The 24,048-nt window shown below is 42.4% G+C and overlaps 1 protein-coding gene and 1 long non-coding RNA gene across 5 annotated transcripts in view; one reads left to right on the top strand and one right to left on the bottom strand.

Moving 5' to 3' along the window:
* Positions 1–21,619, bottom strand: part of MECP2 (methyl-CpG binding protein 2) — an 82,330-nt gene extending 60,711 nt beyond the window's left edge. The window contains exons 1-2 of one of the 4 annotated variants that reach the window (XM_083719278.1): positions 21,521–21,619; positions 8,525–8,623 (exon numbers count right to left, since the gene is read on the bottom strand). In XM_083719278.1, coding sequence (XP_083575404.1) covers positions 8,525–8,526 — 2 coding nt within the window. In that variant the 5' untranslated portion in view covers positions 8,527–8,623; positions 21,521–21,619. Of the gene's footprint in view, positions 1–8,524; positions 8,624–21,363; positions 21,472–21,520 lie in introns of those variants that run through there. The other 3 variants (XM_083719276.1, XM_083719279.1, XM_083719277.1) reach the window with 3 other exon arrangements.
* LOC310835257 lies at positions 21,434–23,836 on the top strand. Its single transcript, XR_014559463.1, has 3 exons — positions 21,434–21,516; positions 21,800–22,107; positions 22,357–23,836. It is a non-coding gene; the product is annotated as an uncharacterized lncRNA (long non-coding RNA).
* Positions 23,837–24,048: the final 212 nt, after the last annotated feature.

Below are 24,048 nucleotides of genomic sequence, written 5' to 3' on the forward strand. Positions count from 1 at the left end.
AAAACAATGCAGCCTGGACAGATGTTTCTGCCCATCAAGAGTACAGCCCAGATTTAAAAGCTGTGTCATCATATAAATAGTGCTGCAAAGCAAACTTCAGTGACTAGCAGTTCTCTGCTACTGATGCAGGTGAAACAGGAAATAAAAATTGCTTTATAACTAGAGGGCCCCTCTACCACCGCTGTAGAGGGAAAATCTCCTAGAACCACATCGTTTTATTTAATTTTTTTACCCTAAAGCCACTGTGGAGCCTATATTCCTTACACATTTTTCAAAAAGATTGTGTTATAGGAAAAAGTGCAATATTGTTCAATGCTTCCTTCTGTGTCAAAGTCAAAATGGGTTTTTAAGTAGTGAAGAGGCAGGCAAGATTAGACGCACATCTCAAATATGTGTTTTTCCAACAACTTTCATTCTACAGTGGTACCTCGGGTTAAGTACCACCCAAAGTTAGACATTAAGGATTTTTTTTTAAAAAAAAACTTTAACAAATCTACAGGATGTGGAAGTCTGACAAAGCAATACTATACACCAATTATGTGGAGCACTGGGGGTTTTTTTGGGGGGGTACACAACCACAATACCAGCAGAACTGGAACAACTATACAGTGGTACCTCTGGTTATGTACTTAATTTGTTCCGGAGGTCTGTTCTTAACCTGAAGCACCACTTTAGCTAATGGGGCCTCCCACTGCTGCCGCGCTGCTGCCACGCGATTTCTGTTCTCATCCTGAAGCAAAGTTCTTAACCTGAAGCACTATTCCTGGGTTAGCGGAGTCTGTAACCTGAAGCGTATGTAACCCGAGGTACCACTGTACAGGGTTACCTGAGGATTTTTTGTGGGGGGAAACACTCTACCAGACAATACTGTACAAAACGGGTAGCCATGGTCTAAGCATCCCTGAAAACACAGCCAATGTCCACCAGTCAGGGACTGTGCCAGCAACAATGCCCACATACCACCCATGCCTGACGGGAGCCAATGAAGGCTCATCCGGGGGGGGGGGGCAGCCGAGTACACCTGCACTGGGCCTTTGAAGTCAAAGCTGGCCAGGAGGCCCTGCCAAGCACTGGCTGCTTTTTTATTTGAGTTTATAATTTATTCTAACAAGACTCCTACCCTGGGCTTTAGCATCAACACACACAAGACCTACAAAACCCACCTTGTATTTAATAACTGACTTGCTAGCCAGAGGTGACCAAGAATTGCATATATATTGGAGTTATAGGAAAAAACCATAGAAACTACAGGCTTTGGGGAAACTTTCAGCAGAGGCCCTGAGTTATTATAGCAAAATCAGAGAGCAAAGCTGATTAGAAATAATGAAATAACAGAAGATTTCAACATAAAGAAAGGGACTAGGCAAGGCTGCCCTTTGTCACCTCTATCGTTTATTATGGTATTAGAATCATTAGCGATTGCAATAAGGAAAGACCCAGAAATAAAAGGAATAGTAGTAGGAAGTAAATCATATAAAATAAAGGCCTTTGCAGATGATTTGGTAATATCTACCAAAATTCTGGCAGAAAGCGTATTAAAAATATTAGATAGGATTTCTGAATTTGGAAAGGTGGCGTGATTAAAAAGAAACAAAAACAAAATGCTAGCAAAAAAATATGTCTGCACAAGAGAAAGAAGAACTGCAAATAAATTCGGGATTAACAATAGTTAAAAAGGCTATATATTTGAGAATTTGGTTAACAAATAAAAACAGTAACCCATTTAAAGATAATTATTTAAAGATATGGAAAGAAATCAAAAAGGACTTAGAAATATTAAATAGGCTGAACCTATCGCTCTGGGGGAGAGTATCCACAGTAAAAATGAATGTGCTCCCTAAGATGATGTTTTCGTTTCAGATGATCCCAGTGATTGGGGGTTCAGGATGTTTCAAGTCATGGCAGAAAGACCTTTCAAAGTTTCTTTGGCAATACAAAAAACCTAGAATTAAACATAAATTATTAATAGACAGCAAAAGCAGAGGAGGACTTGCACTGCCAGACCTGAAACTTTATTATGAATTGGCTTGCTTAAGTTGGTTAAAGGACTGGATGACACTACAGAACCCAGACTAACTTGATCTGGAAGGTTTCAATAACCGTTTTGGGTGACATGCATACCTGGGATATGAGAAAGTAAAAATTCATAGAGGCTTCCTAAATCATGTTATAAGGAAGCCACTATGTAAGGTATGGTGGAAATATAAAGATCTATTACAGGGGTAGGTAACCTAAGGCCCATGGGCCACAAGCAGCCCACAGGAGTAGTTTAACTGGCCCACGAGCCACCCCCCCAGCTGAAGCCACCTGCTCAGCGAGTCCCCGCCGCTGCGGTGCCAGAAATTGCATCTGCGCAGAACTGGAAATCGTGTCTGCACAGACGCCAGAAATCACGGGCCACAGAGGGAACTCCGCTGCAGTAAACTTTGCCGACCCTGATCTATTAGAACCCAGAACTCCCTTTGGAGGCAACAGCAGTAAAAGAAAAAGTATGGGTACAAATTGGGCTACATATAAAGAAGAAGAAGAAGAAGAAGAAGAAGAAGAAGAAGAAGAAGAAGAAGAAGAAGAAGAAGAAGAAAACAAATGGAAAGTGAAATAATATGGGGAAATAAGGCAACACCTGACAGGCTGGCAACAATATCATCAATAGAGGTAGTTACAGGTAGGTAGCCATGTTGGTCTGCTGTAGTCGAAGAAGTATGCATTTACACGAAAGCTCATACAGTGGTACCTCAGGTTACATATGCTTCAGGTTACATACGCTTCAGGTTACAGACTCCGCTAACCCAGAAATAGTGCTTCAGGTTAAGAACTTTGCTTCAGAATGATAATCGTGCTCTAGCGGTGCAGCAGCAGCGGGAGGCCCCGTTAACTAAAGTGGTGCTTCAGGTTAAGAACAGTTTCAGGTTAAGTACGAACCTCTGGAATGAATTAAGTACTTAACCTGAGGTACCACTGTACCAATAACAAAATTAGTTGGTGTCTAAGGTGCTACTGGAAGGAATTTTTTAAATTTTGTATCAATAGAGATATTCAAGAAAGACGATAAAAACGGTTTTGAAATGGAAGAATCAAAAATAGATAAAGAACTAATACAAAATAAGAAAAGAATAATCTCTAGAATGTGCAGGCTTAGAATGGGAGAAGAAAGATGAAGAGGTTAAAGAAGTAATGATTAAGTAGGCGAAAGATTTTGGCAAAAATATCCAACTATCGGCATGGGAAAGATTATGGAATGGAGGATGGAAATTTACGGTATGTTATACACTAAAGGAAAATCTGTTGAAGATATTCTACAGGTGGTATATAACTCCCAGCAAAGTATCTAAAATGTATAAAACAAGCTCTAACACTTGCTGGAAGTGTAAACAGCAGAAGAGACACCGTTTCACATGTGGTGGGGTTGCAAAAAAATTAAGAACTTCTGGGATATTATATATGAGGAGTTGAAAAAAATGTTTAAACAAACCTTTATAAAGAAAGAAGAAGCTTTCCTTTTGGACACCTTAGATTCGGATATCCCAAATGAAAAAAAGAGAATATTTCTATATACTACAATGGCAGCAAGAATATTAATAGCTAGAAATTGGAAAAGTGAAATAGTACCAACAAAAAGGGAATGGCAGGATAAATTATTTGAATATCTCGAATTGGCAAAAATGACAGATGCGATTAGGAGACAGTCTAACCAAAAATTCCAAAAGGAATGGGAAATTTACAGAGATTATTTAAAAAACTGTCCCCAAGTCAAAGCCTGGATTTGCTTTGATTAATTTTCGCAAAACACAACATGGATTACAAGTATTGTATGCTGAAAACAGCAGAAATGAAGAAAAGATAAAAGGAGCAGTTTAAAAAATATACAAAATAAACCCACGTTGAGGACGGAATCCTATTAGAGAAGGAAATGAGATTAAAGAATAGGGTGACATAAGTCTGTATGTAATAGCTTATCTATTTATGGTTGTATGTATGCTTTTTGTATTTTTTTCTTTTTTGTTTGATGTTGTCATTTTACTATTTTGGTTTATTTTATTGTCTGTGTTTGTTCATCAGGTAGGAAAACTAATAAAAAGAAGACAAAAAAGAATTGCATGCAAGTGAAGAAATGGGTAGGCTAGTAGCAAAGAAGGAACAAGTGAGTTCATCCTCCACTGCCAATGTGGAAACACAAACTGCAGGCAGCTCAGTTGGGGGGCAGCTCATGGGCTGGTTAAACGACCCCCATGGGCCACTTGTGGCCCCTGGGCCTTAGGTTACCGACCCCTGTAATGGATCTTTATATGTTTCCCATACTGAGGCTTGCAACTTGTCTGGGCTCATTTGCAAAGCTCCATAAAACAACAGTACAGCACCCTCACTCCATCAGTTTTAGGAGCTCAGCTAGGAACCACTATGTGGTTACATTCTCTTATGCTGCTTACAACCACCATTTGGAGCACAAGACACCAAAGGAAAGGACAGCCCAGGCAACACAGCTCCCACCACAGTTCAAAGAGCCCACAGAGCCCTCCTGCTGTGGGAAGTAGGAAATGGTATCGCAAGGCCCACCAGGGGGAAGGGAACAAATGTCCCTACTCACCTTTTATGTGACTGGTTAAAAAAATGTTGAGGGGGAAAAAGAGCATGCACTCAAACCCACACTGAACAGCTCCCTAATCACTCAGCCACAACAGCAGACAGGAAATACACATATCATGGGTCAGTGCCCAGCCACAAGACCCAGTCATGGGTAACAGGAGTCCAGAGCCTGTAGGAGCCCTGCCTGGGCAGGGATACCCTGGTTCAAAAAAAAAGGCCTTTCCTCTGTGATGCCTACATCCCACCCATTCCTTTTAGGATGGCAATCTCTGCATTTCACAGCAGAGTTTCTGACAAATCCCATACAGTGGTACCTCTACTTGTACGTTCACCTCCAGTTACGTATCCTTCGGAATACATGCGCAGCAAACCCAGAAATATTTTTCTGGGGTTTGCCACGTGTGCATGCACAGAAGCACTAAACCGTGCTGCGCGCATGTGCAGAAGCGGCACCTCCGGATACGCACACCTCGGGATCCAACCGGAGCTCCGGAATGGATCCCGTGCACAACCAGATGTACCACTGTAGTTGCTAAGCCAGCAAAACTTGAGTGTAGGATTGTGCCCTGAATTACTACTACTTTTTAAAAGTAGCCTAAACTACTTTAAAAAAAAGCAACTTCCAGTCAAAAGTTGCAAAGCCTCAATAAACATCTTCATAACTACATCTGCAGAAGCTGAATATAAAAACCCTACCCTTACCCCACCCCCACAAAAATCTATATTATTAAACCCCCAAACACTTATAATGGGAGATGAAAGTGCTTTACAAATTCTGTTTCTAGTGTCAATATGAGTTTAGTGTGATGTGGTTCCCCCCCCCCCCCAGGGAAGCTTTTTTATATCCTATTTGGTTCTACAGAAGGTGTGGGAGTCTTTCTGCAAATCAGTTCCATAATTCAAACTATAACGTGGCTACTCATGAAAAAGGCAGATTTATGACAGGAACCACAGGTCAGCACAACACTATTTAATTGACTAAACTCAAAATATGATACTTTCACTGACATAAAAAGGGGTTCAACAGCAACTTGTTAACTGAAGCCAGAGATCAATCAACAGTTTTCACAAAAGCTGGAACTGAGGATGTGTTCACATTTCTGCCTTAGAGCCAGTAAGTTGTGCCTGCCCCCAGGCCTTTCACAGCACTTCCCCCCAGATGTTCACATCAACACAGCTTCATTCCTTTGTTTTTGTACATGTCAAGGGGGGAGAATGTTCCATGCAAAGGTGATCCTAATTTGTCTCTAGCCAAGGTGTGAATGGCTTCAGGACTCCAGTCCATGTGAAGCTGCTTTGAGAAATAATGCATCAAACAGTAGTATTTTATTAAAAAGTACAGGATACTTATGCATTTAAAACCCAGCACTAGAAAAGAACTGAGTGCACAGTAAACAGGAGTATCCTGGAACCCACAACAGCTACTTTTCATATTTTGGTTGTGGGTGTTTGAACATCCTTTCAGTAATGCACACAGTGCTTCAGCTGTAGAAGGGCCAGGAAGTGCGTGCATATATATAAGCTTGCAGAGTTTCATTTCCAATTTCTTCTGCATCTGCACAACACCAGCTCATTCCCTTTTTGCAAACCACTTCTTTTTAAGATTTTCAGTGTTCACCTTCTGTTGGCAAGCCCCTTTTGATCTGCATCTACCTCCATAAAAGCCTCCGCATCAGGGCTGTAGGGCTGTAGGGCCACGGGCCAGTATTGTGATTTTTTTGTGGCAGGTTCAATTGTAAAAAGAAACATTTAAAACGTATGTTTGCATCATATCATTTTCTTACCCTCCCACATATATAGGTAGATTTATATAGATATAAATATATTGTCTGACTAAGATGTATTTTAAAAACCAAAACACTTTTTATGCCAGGGAAGGCGCACGAGATTATACAGCACCAGATTTTTAAAAAATGAGGCCTGAAGAAGAAGATTGCTCTGAATTTTCACTTCTTTGATTTCAGTTTTAACCCATGACACAGCTTGTTACAAAATGCCAATTCACATCCTCACAGAAAGAAGATTAAAGCATTTAATCACTTGCAGAACAGCTTCAACCATAACTAACTACCACATAGGACCAATTGATACATTATTTCCATATAAGCACACCTGTACCTGTAAAGCTCAAATGGTAATATAAATCTGTTTTAGAAGATGGACAGTTGTCGGACAAGCCACTCAAGTGGTTCATCAGCTTTAATTTCCTCTCTTCAGAATATTCATACCTTTTCTCAACAACGGATGGGGAACACTTGAGGGCAGCACCATGTATTTTAGAACTAGCATGAAAAGCAACCCTGAAGACATTATACTATTAGCTCCCAAACTGTTTGTCAAGGAGACCCATCTAACCAAGCACAACAGGAGCATCCACTGTTGGGGGCAGGGGGGGGGCTGACTGCTTTCAACATCAAGAAAGGTGCAGGGACAGGAGAAAGCAACTTTTGCAAACCTTACCACATCACACTGAATAGCTGAGGAGACAAACGACTTGAAATGACAAGAGTTTGAGCAGGATAAGAGTTCATCTCCCTCCATGCCTGTTTTGATGCCAACCGAATAAACATGGCTAACTCCATCATGTTGTGTGTGGACCTCAATTTCACAGTAAACAGAGATATTGCGGCACCCCTTAGTTTCTTTTGAATATTGATTCTCTGTTAGTCTCCTATCAGTCCACGAACAAAACATTTAAACTAATCCTCAAATGTGTTTTTTCCTAAGTTCTTAACAAATGGTTACACTGTGTTTTGTGATGCAGTTGTGCAGGGAGAGAGGCAGAGAACCAGAATGATACAGATGGCACAGCAATAGAAGCTGCAAACTGCACTACAGCACAGTATGATCTTTTCAAATAAACAGACACCAAAGCTGGAAGCTTGGTACATAGTACAGAGGAGAAATTGTTAAGGATCTAGTCAGCTTGCAAAAATACAATCCACACAACGTTGCCAAAGCCAACAGAAAGCCTGGTTTATCAAGCACCCTTGCACAGCCAGCTTTACAACTTGCTTTTAAGCAGCTCTTCCCCTGCTTCCCAGGCCTCACAGTACCGTCTTCTTCCTCATCAACAAGAGAACATCACTTCCAATTCTAGTGGCCCAAAGCATACTTTTCCAAAAATATAAACGAATGGTCGCTGCTACAGCATTAACAAGCTTCTGACCTGACCAATAATGCCCAAAGAGTGGCACTAAAGGGTTTTCTTTTCTTTTTTTTAAAGAATTTTATTAAGTTTTCCAATAATTATGTAAAAGCAAAATAAAACAATAATAAAACACAGACAAAAAAGCAAAACAAAAAAACCAGGTATAATTTCATTCCCTTTTTTTCTTATACCTTACTTTCCCGACTTCCCCATACCTCCCCTCTCTGTATTCCAATTTCTATTATGTTAGTTCAGCAAATCCTTCCCCTTAATTTCATTTATATTTTTAACCCTTCTTTTCTTGTTACTTATCCGATTCAGCTGGAAACCACGCAATTTCTAAGCCAACGCCATTCTAACACTCAGGCACTAAAGGGTTTTCACCTATAAACGTGAAAAACGACACTGGAAGCCTATGGCATCATCCACTTCTGAGAAATGATGCCCTTTAAAAATGAACTGCAATTTAGGCCCAGTTACATATACTTCCCCCCACCCACAGTGGGGTATCTAGGAAACTATCAAACATCTTTTTTGCCAGTAACAAATGCCAATGTCTATATATGCAGAAAAATAGGCATCTTTAAGCTACAATGTACAGTGGTACCTCGGGTTAAGTATTTAATTCATTCCGGAGGTCCGTTCTTAACCTGAAACTGTCCTTAACCTGAAGCGTATGTAACCCAAGGTACCACTGTATAGGGGGCTCAGTAGGCCAGGACCACTGTACACTGTTCACAGTCGTATCTCTACCATACACATAAACCATTTCTGCATGTGAACACTTACATATTTGTCTTTTCTTCCTGAACCTTGTAGCCTCCTGTATGTTCTTTAGATCCATCTTTTGCTACTTGATTGGGGAAATTCTGTGGGGATCTGTAGGATCTGCAACTTCACATGGAGTTTTCCTATTACAGTGGTACCTCGGGTTACAGATGCTTCAGGTTACAGACTCCGCTAACCCAGAAATATTACCTCGGGTTAAGAACTTTGCTTCAGGATGAGAACAGAAATTGTGCTCCAGCGGCACGGCAGCAGCAGGAGTCCCCATTAGCTAAAGTGGTGCTTCAGGTTAAGAACAGTTTCAGGTTAAGAACGGACCTCCTGAACGAATTAAGTTCTTAACCCGAGGTACCACTGTACATGCCTTACCACACTAGCTCTCACCAGGCACTTGCACAGGGACCATGCTCATCTTTTCTGTATCGTTCCAATTTTAGTATATGTGCTGCCATAGCGAGCACGCTCTCAACAGGCACTTGAATCAGTATTTTAGTTTCTAACATTAACATTTTAGGGACATTCAGGTAGGTAGCCTTGTTGGTCTGATGCAGTCGAACTAAATAAAAATTTGTCCAGTAGCACCTTAGAGACCAACTAAGTTTGTTCTGGGTATAAGCTTTCGTGTGCATACACACTTCTTCAGATACACTGAAACAGAAGTCACCAGACCCTTATATATAGTGGGAGGGTGGGATGGGTTTTTTCTCAGAAGGGTAGTAGGAGATGGGTAATTGACTCAGTGGGTATTTTAGGGACTTGGGGATTTTCCCATCACTAGTCTAAAGTCCAGGCTTGTGCCCCAGGGATGTCACTTCAGTGTTGCTAACACAATGGTTTGACTTCCCCTCTGAAGGTGCACTCCATTTTCTCTTGAAACAGATGGATGCTAACAAGAGTCTAAAGTCGGAGCCAGCCTCTCAGCTGCAACCTATTCAAGTCCAGGTTTTTAAGAAGGAGGGATCAGGTATTTGTCCACAGACAGCTTTCTGTGTCATGTGGCCAGCATAACTAAACCACTTCTGGTGCAGCAGGACACTGCGGCAAGTACCAGAGCGCACAGAAATACTGTTTACCTTCCCACCACAGCGGTACCTGTTTATTTACTTGCACTGATGTGTTTTCGAACTGCTAGGTTGGCAGAAGCTGGGACAGAGCAATGGGAGTTCACCACCGTTCTGTAGATTTGAACCGCCAACCTTCCAATGAGCAAACCCAAGAGGCTCAGTAGTTTAGACCACAGCGCCACCCTTGTCCCTAAGGAATCTCAACTAAACTATCCATGACAGATGGCTAGGTTGTATATATGTATAAATAAACCAACTATTATAAAGACACCACAGTCCACTGTGCCTCATTTTAAAAAGGAAGCACAGACCTTGGCTAAGTGCCTGGAACCCCTGGAATCTCATACCACTTGGAGATTGGGGTAGCATGCAATAGTAATCTAACTCTAAAAGCAACAGGAAATTGTGTGGCATGAGGAGGAAAAGGAAGAAAAAAGGAAAGGGGCAGGTGCTTTGCAGCTGAAGCTGCCATTAAAAACAACCACAGAACTTGTATGCCAATCAAACCACCCTTACCACAAGTTATGCTGTTAACAAATTATTGGACTCAGAGACACTCCAAGTTGCAACAACAAAATGCCACCTTGTTGCCCAAAGAAAACACATACCCTGCCATCCCCTCTACTGGGAATTTTTTATTGATGCTGCTAAGCTTTGGAGCTTTTCCTTCTCCAGAAGGCATTAAGAACATAGTAGCCTAAACAAGCAGATGAAGCAGTAGGCAAACAAACATACAGTAATGAGCATGTTTAGAACAGATCCCTGAAAACTCAATAATGTAGAATCCCAGCAGAACGAGGCATGCCTGTGCCTTGGGCAGAATGCCAGCGACATCCAGCCCCTAGTTATTCCCATGCTTTTAGTCAGTGTCTGTCATTACATGCATTATTAGCCTCCCAATGGACTATCACAACACACTCTACATGGGCCTGCCCTTTAAGGCAGTTCAAAGACTTCAGCTTGTATGGAATTTTGTACCGCATCTTTTAATGAAAGCAAGCCATAGACAGCATGGTCGCTTTCACACTAGGTCCCCTTAACACCACTGAGACAATGTTCATGCAGTACCATTGAAATACTTCAATGCTTGCTCATTTGTTTAAAATCATAAGCGTTTTTACTCATAATTAAGCTCCATAAATTTCTAAATCAGTAACCGCGACCTGTTTGAAATATGTCCTTTAGTTAGTCTTTTGCTGTTATCTGTCATTCAATGCCCTTTAATTACACATTTCCTTTAGTCAGTGTGATTTCACCATTTTATTGTTGTTTTTTTCATTTTTCTTTCTTTTTGACACAATAGAGTTTGCTTCCATGCAACTATTTCCCTCTGAAATTGATACCATTAATTCATTAGGTCATCACGGAACATCATGGTAATAATAATAATAATAATAATAATAATAAATTTAATAACTACTTTTATTATATTCAGAAAAGAAATGTTAACAACAATAAATAAAAGTTTCACCATCGTAATCAATAAAGGAAATTGAATCATTGCAGTTCTTAGATAAGTTAGCATATGATAAGACTTTACTATGATTAAATAATTTTAAATTGTGTATGTAAGTTGTCTAGAGGCATTTTTGTATTTGATGACTAACTGATATATAATAAGGTGGCATTGCTTCCAAACCATTGCATTATTGCGTTTTCTACATTGCCCTCTCTCCCTTCCTTTCCTTTAAAAAAAAAAAAAACCTAAACCTGCTTTGTGGCATTTTTTTTGGTCTTTGACTGGAACTGCAGCTCCTGTGTAGACTGGAAGTATTGCTGTACCTGCTAGGAAGCAAGTTCTGTGGGGTAGCTGGTGATGTCCCACATTTCTACACTGCTTGTCTTGTATTTTTTGTCTTGCTACATGGTCCCTTCACTCATAGTCAGTCTTGCTTTTAAAAAATACTTGTTTCCCCTCTCATCTTTATTGAGGAAAACATAATTGCATCTCTTCATGCTCATTTGCAGCTTTTTTTAAAAAAGCTTCTGAACAGCAGCAGAGCAAGCTGGGGCAGCGCGCGTGCCCTGTGCCCAGGGGTGGGGTGAGCTGCCAGCAGGGCAGCGCAAGCCAGGGCAGAACGCTCTGCGGGAGGCGGTGGGTGCACCGTTTAGGGCAGCGCGGAGCCTACGGGCGCCCAAGCCACTACGTCACTCCCAGGAGAGACGCATGGCTCAGGGGTGCTGCAGGCCCCGCGGTGAGTGCCACCCGGCATTTTGTCACCCCCCTCATTGGTGACAACTGGGGCAGCGTGCCCCCACTGCACTCCCTTCCTCCACCCCTGCTTCTGAATGCCAGTTATTATCTTTAAAGTCGTAGGTGGCTTAGGCTCTGTGTACCTTAGGTACACAGTTATGCTTTGCTTGTATATTTTCCCCAGCCTCTCAAGTAAGTGGGTAGGCCCTGCTTTCACCAAAATACAATACTGGGAGCATGGAGTTTGGTAACTTCCGTTGTGCTCTTTGGAACTCCCTGCTCAAGAGAGATCAACCAGATTTCTTATCAGCTGCATTTTTGTCAGCAGATACAACGTTTTTCTCGGTCACTGATAACACAATTGTGCTTACTTGTAGATATTTATTATTGTTTTAACTCAGGGAGGAGTAACCCTTCAGATGAACAGAGGCAGTTAATACTGCACTGTTTGCAAACTTAGTTTCTTGAACTACCTGTGAAAGACAAATGTATCCAAACATACATTTATGGTAACTCTACAAGATAAAAGGGCAGGGGATACAGTTCACCGATTATTATCATCGCAGGGCTGTTAGCAAAAAAGTGGTGCTTTTGGGAGGCGTGCCAATTAAAGGATACTCATTTCTGCAGAACTGTGAGAGATTCATATTGGCAAAGAATTCAAAAGAAATTCCCAAGTTTCCACTCTCTCCAAGATAGACATGTTGATCCTACTTTTAAGGTAGCCAACTGTGGTTAGTTCTAACAATAATGAAGCATGTCTGCCTTGAGCCAACATTTTTATAGATCTTGCCTGAACAATTAACTTTTGAAAGACATGATGCAAAAAGATGCCCGGTATTCTCTCATCATAACTTGCCAATAAGTGTTGATGTAGTGCTCCTTTTTGAGTGTTCAAAGCTTTTCATACCAATACCTTAGTAACACATTCAACAATCCTATATGGTAAAGGTAAAGGGATCCCTGACCATTAGGTCCAGTAGTGGCCGACTCTGGGGTTGCGGCGCTCATCTCGCTTTATTGGCCGAGGGAGCCGGCGTCCAGCTTCCGGGTTATGTGGCCAGCAGGACTAAGCCGCTTCTGGTGAAACCAGAGCAGCACACGTAAACTCCGTTTACCTTCCCGCCGGAGCGGTACCTATTTATCTACTTGCACTTTGATGTGCTTTCGAACTGCTAGGTTGGCAGGAGCAGGGACCGAGCGACGGGAGCTCACTCCATCGCAGGGATTCGAACCGCCCACCTTCTGATCGGCAAGTCCTAGGCTCTGTGGTTTAACCCAGAGCGCCACCCGCGTCCCTATATGGTAGGCTGGTATTATTCCAACATGGAGCTGGGATGGAGAGTATAGTGATTTGCTTAAGGCTACCTAGCAAGTTCATGCCTAAGGCTCACAAAGCAATGTTGGGTGCTTATACACTATCCAGAAACAAGGATTGTCAGTAGGTCATGCTGAAATGCTGACTCAGCTGCCAGAGGTGTTTTTGACAACACTAACATTAGCAACTAAAATAAAAATTTTTCATGCTGGTCAGTAATTGGCAGTCATCTAGTAAAAAGGCAAACTACTAGCCTAGAAGAAACATTCTGCTTGCATATTTTGTATTTCAGGCTCTATTCACTTAGTGATATGTACAGGAAACAATTAAAGGTGTGTGTGTGTGTTTACAGAGAAGAACATCATGCCTCACAATAGTTAACTGTGAGTTTAAGGTGCTGGTTTTGACCTTTAAAGTCCTATGCGGTCTAGGACCCACGTACCTATGGGACCGCCTCTCCTGGTATGCCCCGCGGAGGATGTTAAGGTCCACAAATGACAACATTTTGGAGGTCCCAAGTCGCAAGGTGGTTAGATTGGTCTCAACTAGGGCCAGGGCCTTTTCAGTACTAGCCCTGTCTTGGTAGAATGCTCTGTTACAAGAGACTAGGGCCCTGCAGGACTTGACATCTTTCCGCAGGGCCTGCAAGACAGAGCTGTTCTGCCTGGCCTTTGGTTTGGACTCAGTCTGACCCTTATGTTTCCTTCCCCTTTTGGTTTTGATCTATGCGCTATTATTAAAATGAGGCTGCATTTTAAATTGTATTTTAACCCGTATTTTAATCCCCCCCATTATGTTTTTATTGTCATTTTACTGGTGTTAGCTGCCCTGAGCCCGGCTCTGGCCGAGGAGGGCAGGGTATAAATTATTATTATTATTATTATTATTATTATTATTATTATTATTATTATTATTATATCATGCCAACTTTGTCATGGAGCAGAGGGACACAATGCTGGGGGGGATATGAGTATTGTTTGGGGTTATACCCACTAAGGATTAAATCTACAATCTCATGGCCTACGAACAAAGCTATGAATCTGATCATTAGTGTTTACAGGAAAACGTTTACATTCAATGCCTTCAGGTCTAAATCAAGCACTCAAGTTTGGCCTGAACCGTTTCAACCCCCTGTGGGCATCCTTAAGGGATAAGACCACAACTTTGACTCCATTATTAAAGAGTTACTGTAAGTGAATCTCTATACCGGTATATTGCCTGCACTTATTAAACATTTGTCAAAATCTAAATTCTGAAAGATTTGGTTTGATTTCTCAAGTGCTACCATATATGATATGGCAGATAGATCATAGTCTCGGTACATCCAATTGTGCGAGGGAACTGTACAATGGAATTTAGCCTCAGTCGCCAAAGTTTAGTGTTTTAAGAGCAGGTCACAGTGAATCTCAGGCTTGTGCACATTCCACCCCATCCTCACGTACAACCATGAAGACTGAAGAAGCTTTAGCTTCTGTTTTAGATTACCCACATCTTGCTATGACATCAAATCCAAGAAAAATGCAGTTTTTACTGTGGTTAGAGCAGGGTGGTCTAACATGTGGCCCGCAATGTATTTTTGTGTGGCCCTCAGCAACATATGTCATCCCCCCCCCAGCCCTTGTGCTGTCTTCCCAAAGCCATTAAGTAAGGTGCTGGGATTGGGGAAGGAGGTTTGAGGGCTCTGGCAAGGTCCTAGTGTCCTTCAACCTCCTTCCCTCCTTTGCCAGCTTTGGGAAGGAGTTGGGAGGGCTCTAGGATGCTGCCAGTGCCTCACTACTGCTTCCCAAAGCCGGCTTCCTCGCTTAGACAGCTTTGGGAGGAAAGTGCATGGACTGGGAGTGTGGGTGTCAAATTTTGGCCCCGCTCCCCCTCACATGACAAGGCAGTGTGCGTGTCAAAGTACTCTTGCGGTCCACTTGGTATCAAAAGTTGGACCGCCCTGCGTTAGAAGAAATAAGTTAACCTCAAACCATTGTTTACAAAGCTGGCTTGCTTTCACTTATAGTTAAGATTAATAACAATTTAGGGTTCAGGCATAATGCTGAACTGGGCTTAATCTAAAAGAGAAATGGAAGCTTCCAAAATCCCCTCATAGCTATGCCAGACGACAACAACAGTAGGGGCTCACTGTGATTTGTGCTTGACCATGGTTTAGCATTACATGCAATAGTATATGACAACTGGTTTTATTGTAAGACCAAGTACCTTATATTATACCCTTTATTTGCTGAAATAGTTTATATTCTCCTTCAAATATTTAATATTGCTGTGTTACCTTCTGTGTTACTCAACATATTTCTACATAGACACCAATTTAATACACATGTGAAAACAGTGCTCAGTATGTTTTAAATCCACTTGTCTGTACTTGTCTTTGTCACATATTTTAGCCCAGCAACTGAAAAATTACTTTGCATCTTAAATGATGTTCCAGTGAAAAGGTACAACCCTCATACTACAGTCTTCATACTACAATAAGAGAAATGGCTATATTAGCTACAAGAGACTGGACCAATATATTTGACTTAGAAACAAAGGGTGGCGATGGGGTGAGTTATAAGGAAGTAGGATGAGAAAAATAAACTGGTCACCTAATTCACACTTAGATATAGGAAGACACAATTCCAGATACACTGTTGTTGTAAATTATATAAGCAGCTCTTCATGTAAAAGGCACATATACAGTTTCTCACAACTGCAGCTTCTAAATGAGCAACATAAGATTCTTGGTCAATCTGCAATCACAGCCAGCTCTACTTTGATATCTGGATCACACCAAGTATGAGGCATTTGTGGATGTGACTGAGGAATTGTAATTGTGAGTCCATGACTGAAGCCATATACTGCCATCATTATGACAACACAACTAGATTTTACACAAATCATTAACAACTCCATGATTAAACCAATAGCCCAGTTTTCCGCAAAAATTGATTCTTTGCTAATTTATCTCATGACACAGTATTTAATATAAAGATAGATAGATAGATAGATAGATAGATATAGATAGATAGATAGATAGATAGATAGATAGATAGATAGATAGATACATGATAGACAGATATATTAGTCATATTTCCATGTCGTAGGGCTGAGACAAAAGGAACTGACATAAATTTGGCATATTCATAACATTCATTCCAAGAATCTGAACAGAACTGTAATTTATCGTCAGATTACTTAGGCCTCTGGGCAATCAGGATTTTTCCAATCCCAGATTTGATACTATGGAATTAAAGAGTAGTATTTGAAAGTTCTCTGCTATAGAAGTCTCCTCAATCTACAGCAGGCTATCAGTCAACCCAGGGAGCACACACATGACAGCGTATGTAGGGTCTGGAAAGCTCAACCTCAAAAATAGAAGACTGGTATAAGACACCCAAGATGACAGGATGACAACAGGACATTACTTAGGACGAACCCTATATGTGTGCAGGGGATATTGTTTTTGTTTATTACTTTGTTATGTATTTTGTATTTTAATATTCTGCCCTATGATCCTCAGATGTAGGGTGGTGTAAAAATGTAATTAATTAATTAATTAAACAATCCTCTTGCTATTTTTCCCTACTTCAAGTAAAGGGGCAAAATGGTTGAAGATCATCCTTCATCCTTCTCTTTATACCTTTTGTGTGCATATGACCTCTGAGTAGATTCAGCGTATTTAGGGAAGGGGAAACACACTGCCTCTACTAACAGACATCCTGGGATCAGCAGGAGGGTCCTGCAAGGAGTTATTCCTATAGATGATGGGCATGTAGTACAGGCAACTTCTATGGAAAGTTTACAAGCAGAGAAATCCATCCTTCAAATTCTGCTAGCACTGACAAATCAGATGCAAGTGAAGCAGCACCCGCTTCAACAATTTGCCAGTACAATGTTCACTAGGAAGCAGAGTATCACCAAATAGAGCCAAAGGGTGTTCCCCCCTAAAAAAATCCAAAGGGGGGCACCCTCTTAACAGTGCCACATAGGCCAAACATTTGCTTCACAGCAACATGTCAGATAATGTTTTCAATAATAACATCCCAATTATAGAAAACTCTCTCCAGTTTAACTGGTGTTGATCCTGATGCATTTGCAGCACCAGTTAAAACACATTTATTTGCTCAAGTCTTTGGTGGACACTTGCCCTTGCAGAACCTGTTTGTTGCTGTTGTTTTAAGGTTATATTGTTTTTATCTAAATTTGGTTTTATCATGTAATTATATTTTATATTCTACTACCACTCTAGAATTATTCTAATGAAGAGTAGGCTAGAAATCCTCAAATAAACAATAAATTTCCAACCAGATAAAGAGCACCAATATTATAAGTGCTTTTTAATAAACAAATACAAACATGAACCAAAGTAGCAACAGTTTTAGACATCACTTAATTGAGAATGGGTGGCACAAAGCAAACAAATAGAAAAGGAAACAAGGGACCTGCTAAGCAGCTGTTAAAGGTATAAGAACTGAAACTGAAATTCTTGGGGGGGGGGAGAGAAAGAAGAGTACCCCCAGTGCCCCACCCACCTCTAATTTCTACCAGAGGCATGCTCAGCAGAAAATGAGTCACAAATATTTTGTATTTTATGCACCTTCCTATGACACTGCAAGCGTGCATATTATTAGTGTTCACAACACAGCAATTTCATGATCTTAATCTATCATGTCCCCCAGGGCACTGGTATTTTACTTTGGGCGTAGCTACAACCCTATGGGAGAGCAGAGATTTTCCCACATCAACACTAACATACCTGCGTAAAACTGAGTTCTTTAGACAAGTTAGATGTGAAACATGGTATTAAGATTCAATACCTGGATAGACAAGGTCTCACACAAAATTTAAATTAACATTTCACAAAAAGCCTACTCTCAAAATACCTCCCCCAAATTTACGACCTCTGCCTCACTTGTGAAAAGTGCCTGAAGTTTTTACCTTTTCAAGTTTCTCTCTGCAAAACTTGGCGAGAAACACAAAACTCCTGATATATCAAATGAATTATATGAACACCCTACTAGAAGCCACACCTTTTGTTTCACACCAAAATCTTCACCATGCAGTAAACAAAGGCTCCAGGACATACATTTGTAGCACTGTACAGAGATTTATGTGAGATAAGGTGGGGCAGATCTTTTAACACAAGGAAGCAGCAAACATTCATAGCCAACTTATGTTTGGAATATATGCACAACATGAAGCAGATGCACTGCAGTGCTTATAAGGTTTTATGAGTAGAAGGATGGAAATGCCACCTAAAACCATAAGGATGAAGGTACCACTCCAATGTCTGACATAAGCACACTCAGTTGTCTTGAGCTAGGAGAGGATGTAATTGGAGAAGCAACTATCAACCAAAACTACAATAGCACTGGGAACCTGGTTTACAAAGAGCAAGCAGTGATATTATGGACTGGGTAGGAAAAGTTGCAAATAAATAGTTTGACAACTAGGATTTTTAAAAAAAATTGTGGCCAATTTAAGCAAGGATAGGATAATACCTGCAAAGCCAATACATAACAGAAGCAGATAATAAGTGTTAAATAACTTATGTGAACAACACAATTTATTTCAAAAGTTATTCAGGATAAAATCATTAGTGATATTTTTCCCCTAGTGCCAAAGCACAAGCGGTGAAGGCAAAAAAAAAAAAAGGGGAAAAGGATGAAGGGCAGTTTTTATCCCTCTCCATATACCTACAGACCGCATATAGTTGTTTTGTGACTGAAATGTTGGGATCACACAAGACAGCTAACATGAGAGGACATCAAATAATTGGTAAAGAATTGGTAATCATGACATCTGAGGATTGACAACATCAAAGTACAAAGAAAATGACAGTTACCATAAATAGAGTGACACCTACTTTCCCCTTCCCGCTCAGAGGCAGAGGACAAGTGGCACAGGCCAGGCCACAAACATGAGCTAACAAGGGCCAAAATAGATGCCCATGTGTTTTTGAAATACGTGTTTGCCTGTCTGGCTATAAAGCATGAATGGAGGAATTTATTTTTAATACCAAAAAATGTGCAAGTGGAATGGGAACAAAATTCAAACCACGCATTGTCCCTACCTCGCTGGGCTTCATTGCTTTGACTTTTTCTCCCAATCAGCAAACTTGCTATATTGGGAATGGGCTAGGAAGGAAAAAATCTTTAAGATAAGTGGCAAGGAAAGGTAAAGCAGGGGAAGAGAGTTAATTCTCATCACCCAAATGCTTTTAGTATTAAAGGTTAACTCCCTCACCCAATTTTCAAAGCGGACTGGAAAGTTTGTGTTTAATAAGCACATGCACAGTTGGTTCGACCCTCAACCAATGAACCGCTGCTTCTGCCTCCAATTACTTCCTCCTCCCTCTCTCTCTCTGGAAGGTGCAACAGTAAGGGCCAAGTCTGCTGGGCAGCCCAACGAAAAAGTTTATGTGAACAAGAAGATATCCACTTGCCCTTTCTTTCTGGACTACACAGCAGGGAGAACTGGAGCCAACAGGGCTGCCAAAAGTGTATGCACAACCACATAAGGCAGAAGCAACCACCTCCCAATCATTCTGCTTGCTCACACTCTGTTTAAGCAGTATGGTGGGAAGGCTGGATACTGCCAAGTCAGGCAGTGTGAGCTGCTGCCGCTGACCAAACATGAACATGCTCATGCTGTCAGTGGTACTGGATCCAGCACTCAAAGGGACATCATAGATAGGGCAAGTTCTGCATCAGTTATCTTTCTACTGGTGGTGTAGCTGCAAGAAATCAGCCCAGGTAGCCCAACTGTACAACCCAAAAAAGAGGGAGAGCAAGCAAGTAAGCAGAGTTGGCAGTTGTGCTTTAAAAAACACAATCGTTTCTGGTTGCTCATTCATTCTGGGAAGATGCATTGGGCCCAATTCTCCACACCTACCCTAAAGAGAGAGGAAATAAGTGGGTGGATCAGGGATCGGGAACCTGTGCTCCCCATGTTGCTGGACTACAATTCCTACCGTCCTTGATCACTGGCCATACTGACTATGTCATGCCGAATACAATAACACTGATGGACCAAAGAAGCTTCTTACCCTGAGGTTGAGCCTCCCAGAGCAAAAGCAATGATGGTGATAGTCTGAAGGCAATCACTACTCTTGCAAGAAGCAGCTACCACCTCCTCTTGCTTGCATATTCTCTCTCTGAGGGCAATGAAGACAGACAGCAGCCACTTCTGTACCACCCTGAGTAAGGGTGTAGGGGAGCAGCCACTGCCCTTACTCATCCACCAGCTCTGGGAAAGGAGACCAGGCAGATTGGGCAAGTCGTGGCTGTAAGGAAAGTTCATGTGTGCTTCCAGTTAGTTGTCAGCCATCTAGAAGGCCCTACCAAGGTGCTTACTCTTTCTCTTTGAGTGGTGTGGCACAAAGGACAGGGCCCAGTAAGCCAACCCATAGCAAGCCATCAGCCACCATCCCTGTTTCCTTGCCCTGCCTCACTTTCTGCGTGATGCAGTGAGGAGGTTTGAACTTGCTAACCCCAATCCTCACCACCACTTTGCCCAGTGGAAATGCACAGGTGAGTCAAGCGAGACACACACACACACTGGGCACCATGGCACTTGGGATGGAGCCCAATCCTCCTTGCTGCACAACCCAGAAAAAGAAAGTGAAGAAAATGGGCAGAGGCACCAGCTTACGCTGAGGGAGGCCCAAACCACCAAACCACGCACAGCCTACAGGGACACTCTGCCCACTGCGCTGCCCACTCTCTGTCGGCAACGATGGGGTATAAGCAAGCGGAGTGAGAGATGGAGATAGAGGGCCTCAGAAGCAGGCTGCCAAGTGTCCCCATCACCTGAGGTCCCAGGGCGGGCTGGGCAACTTGGCATGAGGCGCTCCATAGAGGGACTGGGGCGGGCAAGGCACCTGCCAAAGCAAGAGGGCCACGGCAGGGATGCAGGATGAGGGGCCACGGCTGGCAGATGCCACCAGGGAGCGGGCACAGGTCACCTCTGACCTCAAGCGCGCGCCCCACGCCAGTCCCTCCCCTCCCCTGCCCCCTCCGGGGGCGCGCCCCGCGCCCTCCTCCTCGCCCCTCCCATTACTGGGCAGAGGGGATCGCTGTGACGCACTCGAGGCCCTGGGCGCGCAGAGGGAAAGGGGAGGAGGAGCGACTGCCAGCCGAGAGAAGCCAGCGGCCGCAGCCCCGCCGCGCCGCCCCGGCGCCCTCCCCGGCGCTGGCCATGGTCCCGCCCGAGCCCCCTGCGCAAGTGGTGCGATGGTCCAGCCCGGCTCTTCCCCACCCCCTCTCCCCGGGTCACTCACAGTCTCTCCTCATCTCCGCTCGGCGCCGCCGCCATTTTCTTCGCAGCGAAAAACCCGCGGGGGGGGAGGGGGGAAACCGAGCCGGAGAGGAAACCCGGAGAGCCAGACCCCGCCCTCTTCGCTGCAATTGGATGCCGATTCCCATCACTCAGGGTACCTTCACGGAACTATTGGCCGGTGCTCTTCTACACGGGCGAGGCTGCCCTGTTCCCGGCGGCCGTTAGAATTGGCGGGAAGTGCTGTCAGTAACAACGATAAAAAGTGGGTGGGGGACAGGTGCCCGCGCTGCCTCTGATTGGTTCGTGAATGTTGTCTGCCTAATGATAGGCCCGTTGGTTCATCATTCACTGACGAAGAGGGCGGTGCAGAGTTGCGGGTAAAAGGCTTTTTGAAATGTAACGGATCTAACGGTTTTTTCCTTTCCCTTTTCTCGAAGTGCCTCAGCGGTCCCTCCCCTTTCTGTGTGGGTACGGAGGATAGTGGCCTTCTCAGGGCAAAGCACCTTCCAAACACTGACAATGTATGCCAAGACCATGCCTGTTACTTGGTCTTGAATGTGCCCATCGAGTTATACCAAGGTCATGTTTCTGCAGCCATTACGCACCCCATGAGGACCACCATGCCCGCTGGAATGTGGGTGCAGCCAGGCTGGCCCACCGGTGAGGCAGTTGCCTCGGACAGCAGAATCCACAGGAGCAGCGGATCCCGAAGGAGAGCTTTGTGGTTCACCTCAGGTGCAATAATGTATCAATCTGGCCATGTGTGTAGCCTAGAACACCAAGGTCTTCTGGCATGGCTCTACCTCAATTACTATATTGCCGCGCTAAGGCCACCTTCCTCCATCCCTCCCCACTAATTCGGTCACTCATTTAAAGCCTTTCGATGGTTCCTGAAATATACAGGTAGTCAAAGATAAGTGCCCAGCTATCATCTTGAAACAGCAGCACCAACATATTAAATCTCCCCTCATAATATTGCATTCTTGTCTTCCAGTAAAATAGCAACACAGTCTCAATGTATTTTCTACTCCTTACATGAATGCAAGCCAACCGCCATGCCTGATATGTTCCAGGCATCTGACAGAAAATCATATCATGTAAGCAATTTTTGTTAACAACCAAAACAGTCAAAACAGCCGCTCAGGCCCAAGTACCTTGAGCACAGCATCTGCAATATCATGATTGCCAGGAACAGATTCAACACAGATAAGTATATGGACCTTGCTCTGTGCTGTGCTACAGATGTAGCATGATTTTGCTCACAGGTCTCAAGGGGAAAATAACCATGTTACAATTATAGATGGAGAATGCAGAGAAAATCTATGCATGCCGTCTAACATTTCAAAGTTGAAAATAACAACCATGTGGTAGCTTAAGTTTTCCTTTGGTAAACAGATGAAATACAGGTATCCCTCTGGAAGCTGTTGCCAAAGATGAAAATAGGGGTGCATCTGTATTTATAAAACCCTTATTTTTGCATCAAGATTCAGAGGCTGTGCTTGTTGCTTCCTTATATACTAGTATATATTCACTGGTAAAAGTATTGAAACTACTCATACAGTAAAATTTACTTATTTAATCCTTTGTAGTGATGAACAAATATATTTATAAAATTATGGTTTGAAATAAATGTATTTGTCTTTAAAAATTGATCTGTTTATTATATGGCATCAAACTTCTGACTGCCGTGGTGAATTAGTAGTAATAGGACATACATTAAAAGTATTACAATCATTACAATGAAATGCACTTGTAAAGTTTAATTTAGACTGCAATCCTAAACTCACATAATTGGAAGTACCGTAATTCTCATTGAACCCAATCAGACTTACTTTTCAATAGACATGTATAGGGTTGCAGCTTCAAGCTCTTTGAGTTATTGGCAGAGTTGCGGTAGCAGTGTAACTTAGACTTCATACATAACTGCTATAGCTAAACTTCAACCAAGTATTTTGAGATCAACAACACAATTTACACTGAACTAAGTTGTAGGGCTATCTTAAAAAATGAGGGAAAGGCAGATCCAGGAAAATACACAACAGTCAGCCAGATGTTGACACCAACCAAAATTATACAACAGATTATTAAGCAATCGCTCTATGAGGATTGTTTACAAGAAGCCACATGGGTTTTCCAAGAATGTCATGTGACACAAACCTTATCTACTTAATTTTAATTGACAACCTTCTAACTATAATTCTATGATCCAAAACAAAGTAGAAATATCAAAACAGCCCCACATAAGTTCATCCCAGACAGGAAGAAGGGTAAAGGAAGAATGTGCATGCAAAAGTGAGAATGTGTGAAGGAAGGAATCCTTCAAAATCAAAACCTTATACATATTGTTGTTTGATCCAAAAATGTATTCACTATCTTACAAAGGGTTAGTCAGCACAAACAAGCAAGAAATGCATTTATCCTTATGCCATAATACATTTGATATTACAGTATTTTATATGCCACAATTTTTTTGTACCTTTTGCAGGAACAGGAGGGGAAAGAAAACTCAGTGGCAGGGATGGTGAAGGGCTTGCATAATGCTGCCAGCAGTAGGCAATCTGGCCAGGTTGATAGTAGCGTCCCATGGTGGACAGCTCCTTGCCTGAGCCTCACTTTCAGGCAGAAGTGGAATAAAAACAATAAAATAAGTTTTAATTGCTCCCTTTGCAGCTTCTGCCAAGTAGTT

This window comes from Podarcis gaigeae (assembly GCF_964106915.1).
Source record: "Podarcis gaigeae genome assembly, chromosome: 17".
NCBI lineage: Eukaryota > Metazoa > Chordata > Lepidosauria > Squamata > Lacertidae > Podarcis > Podarcis gaigeae.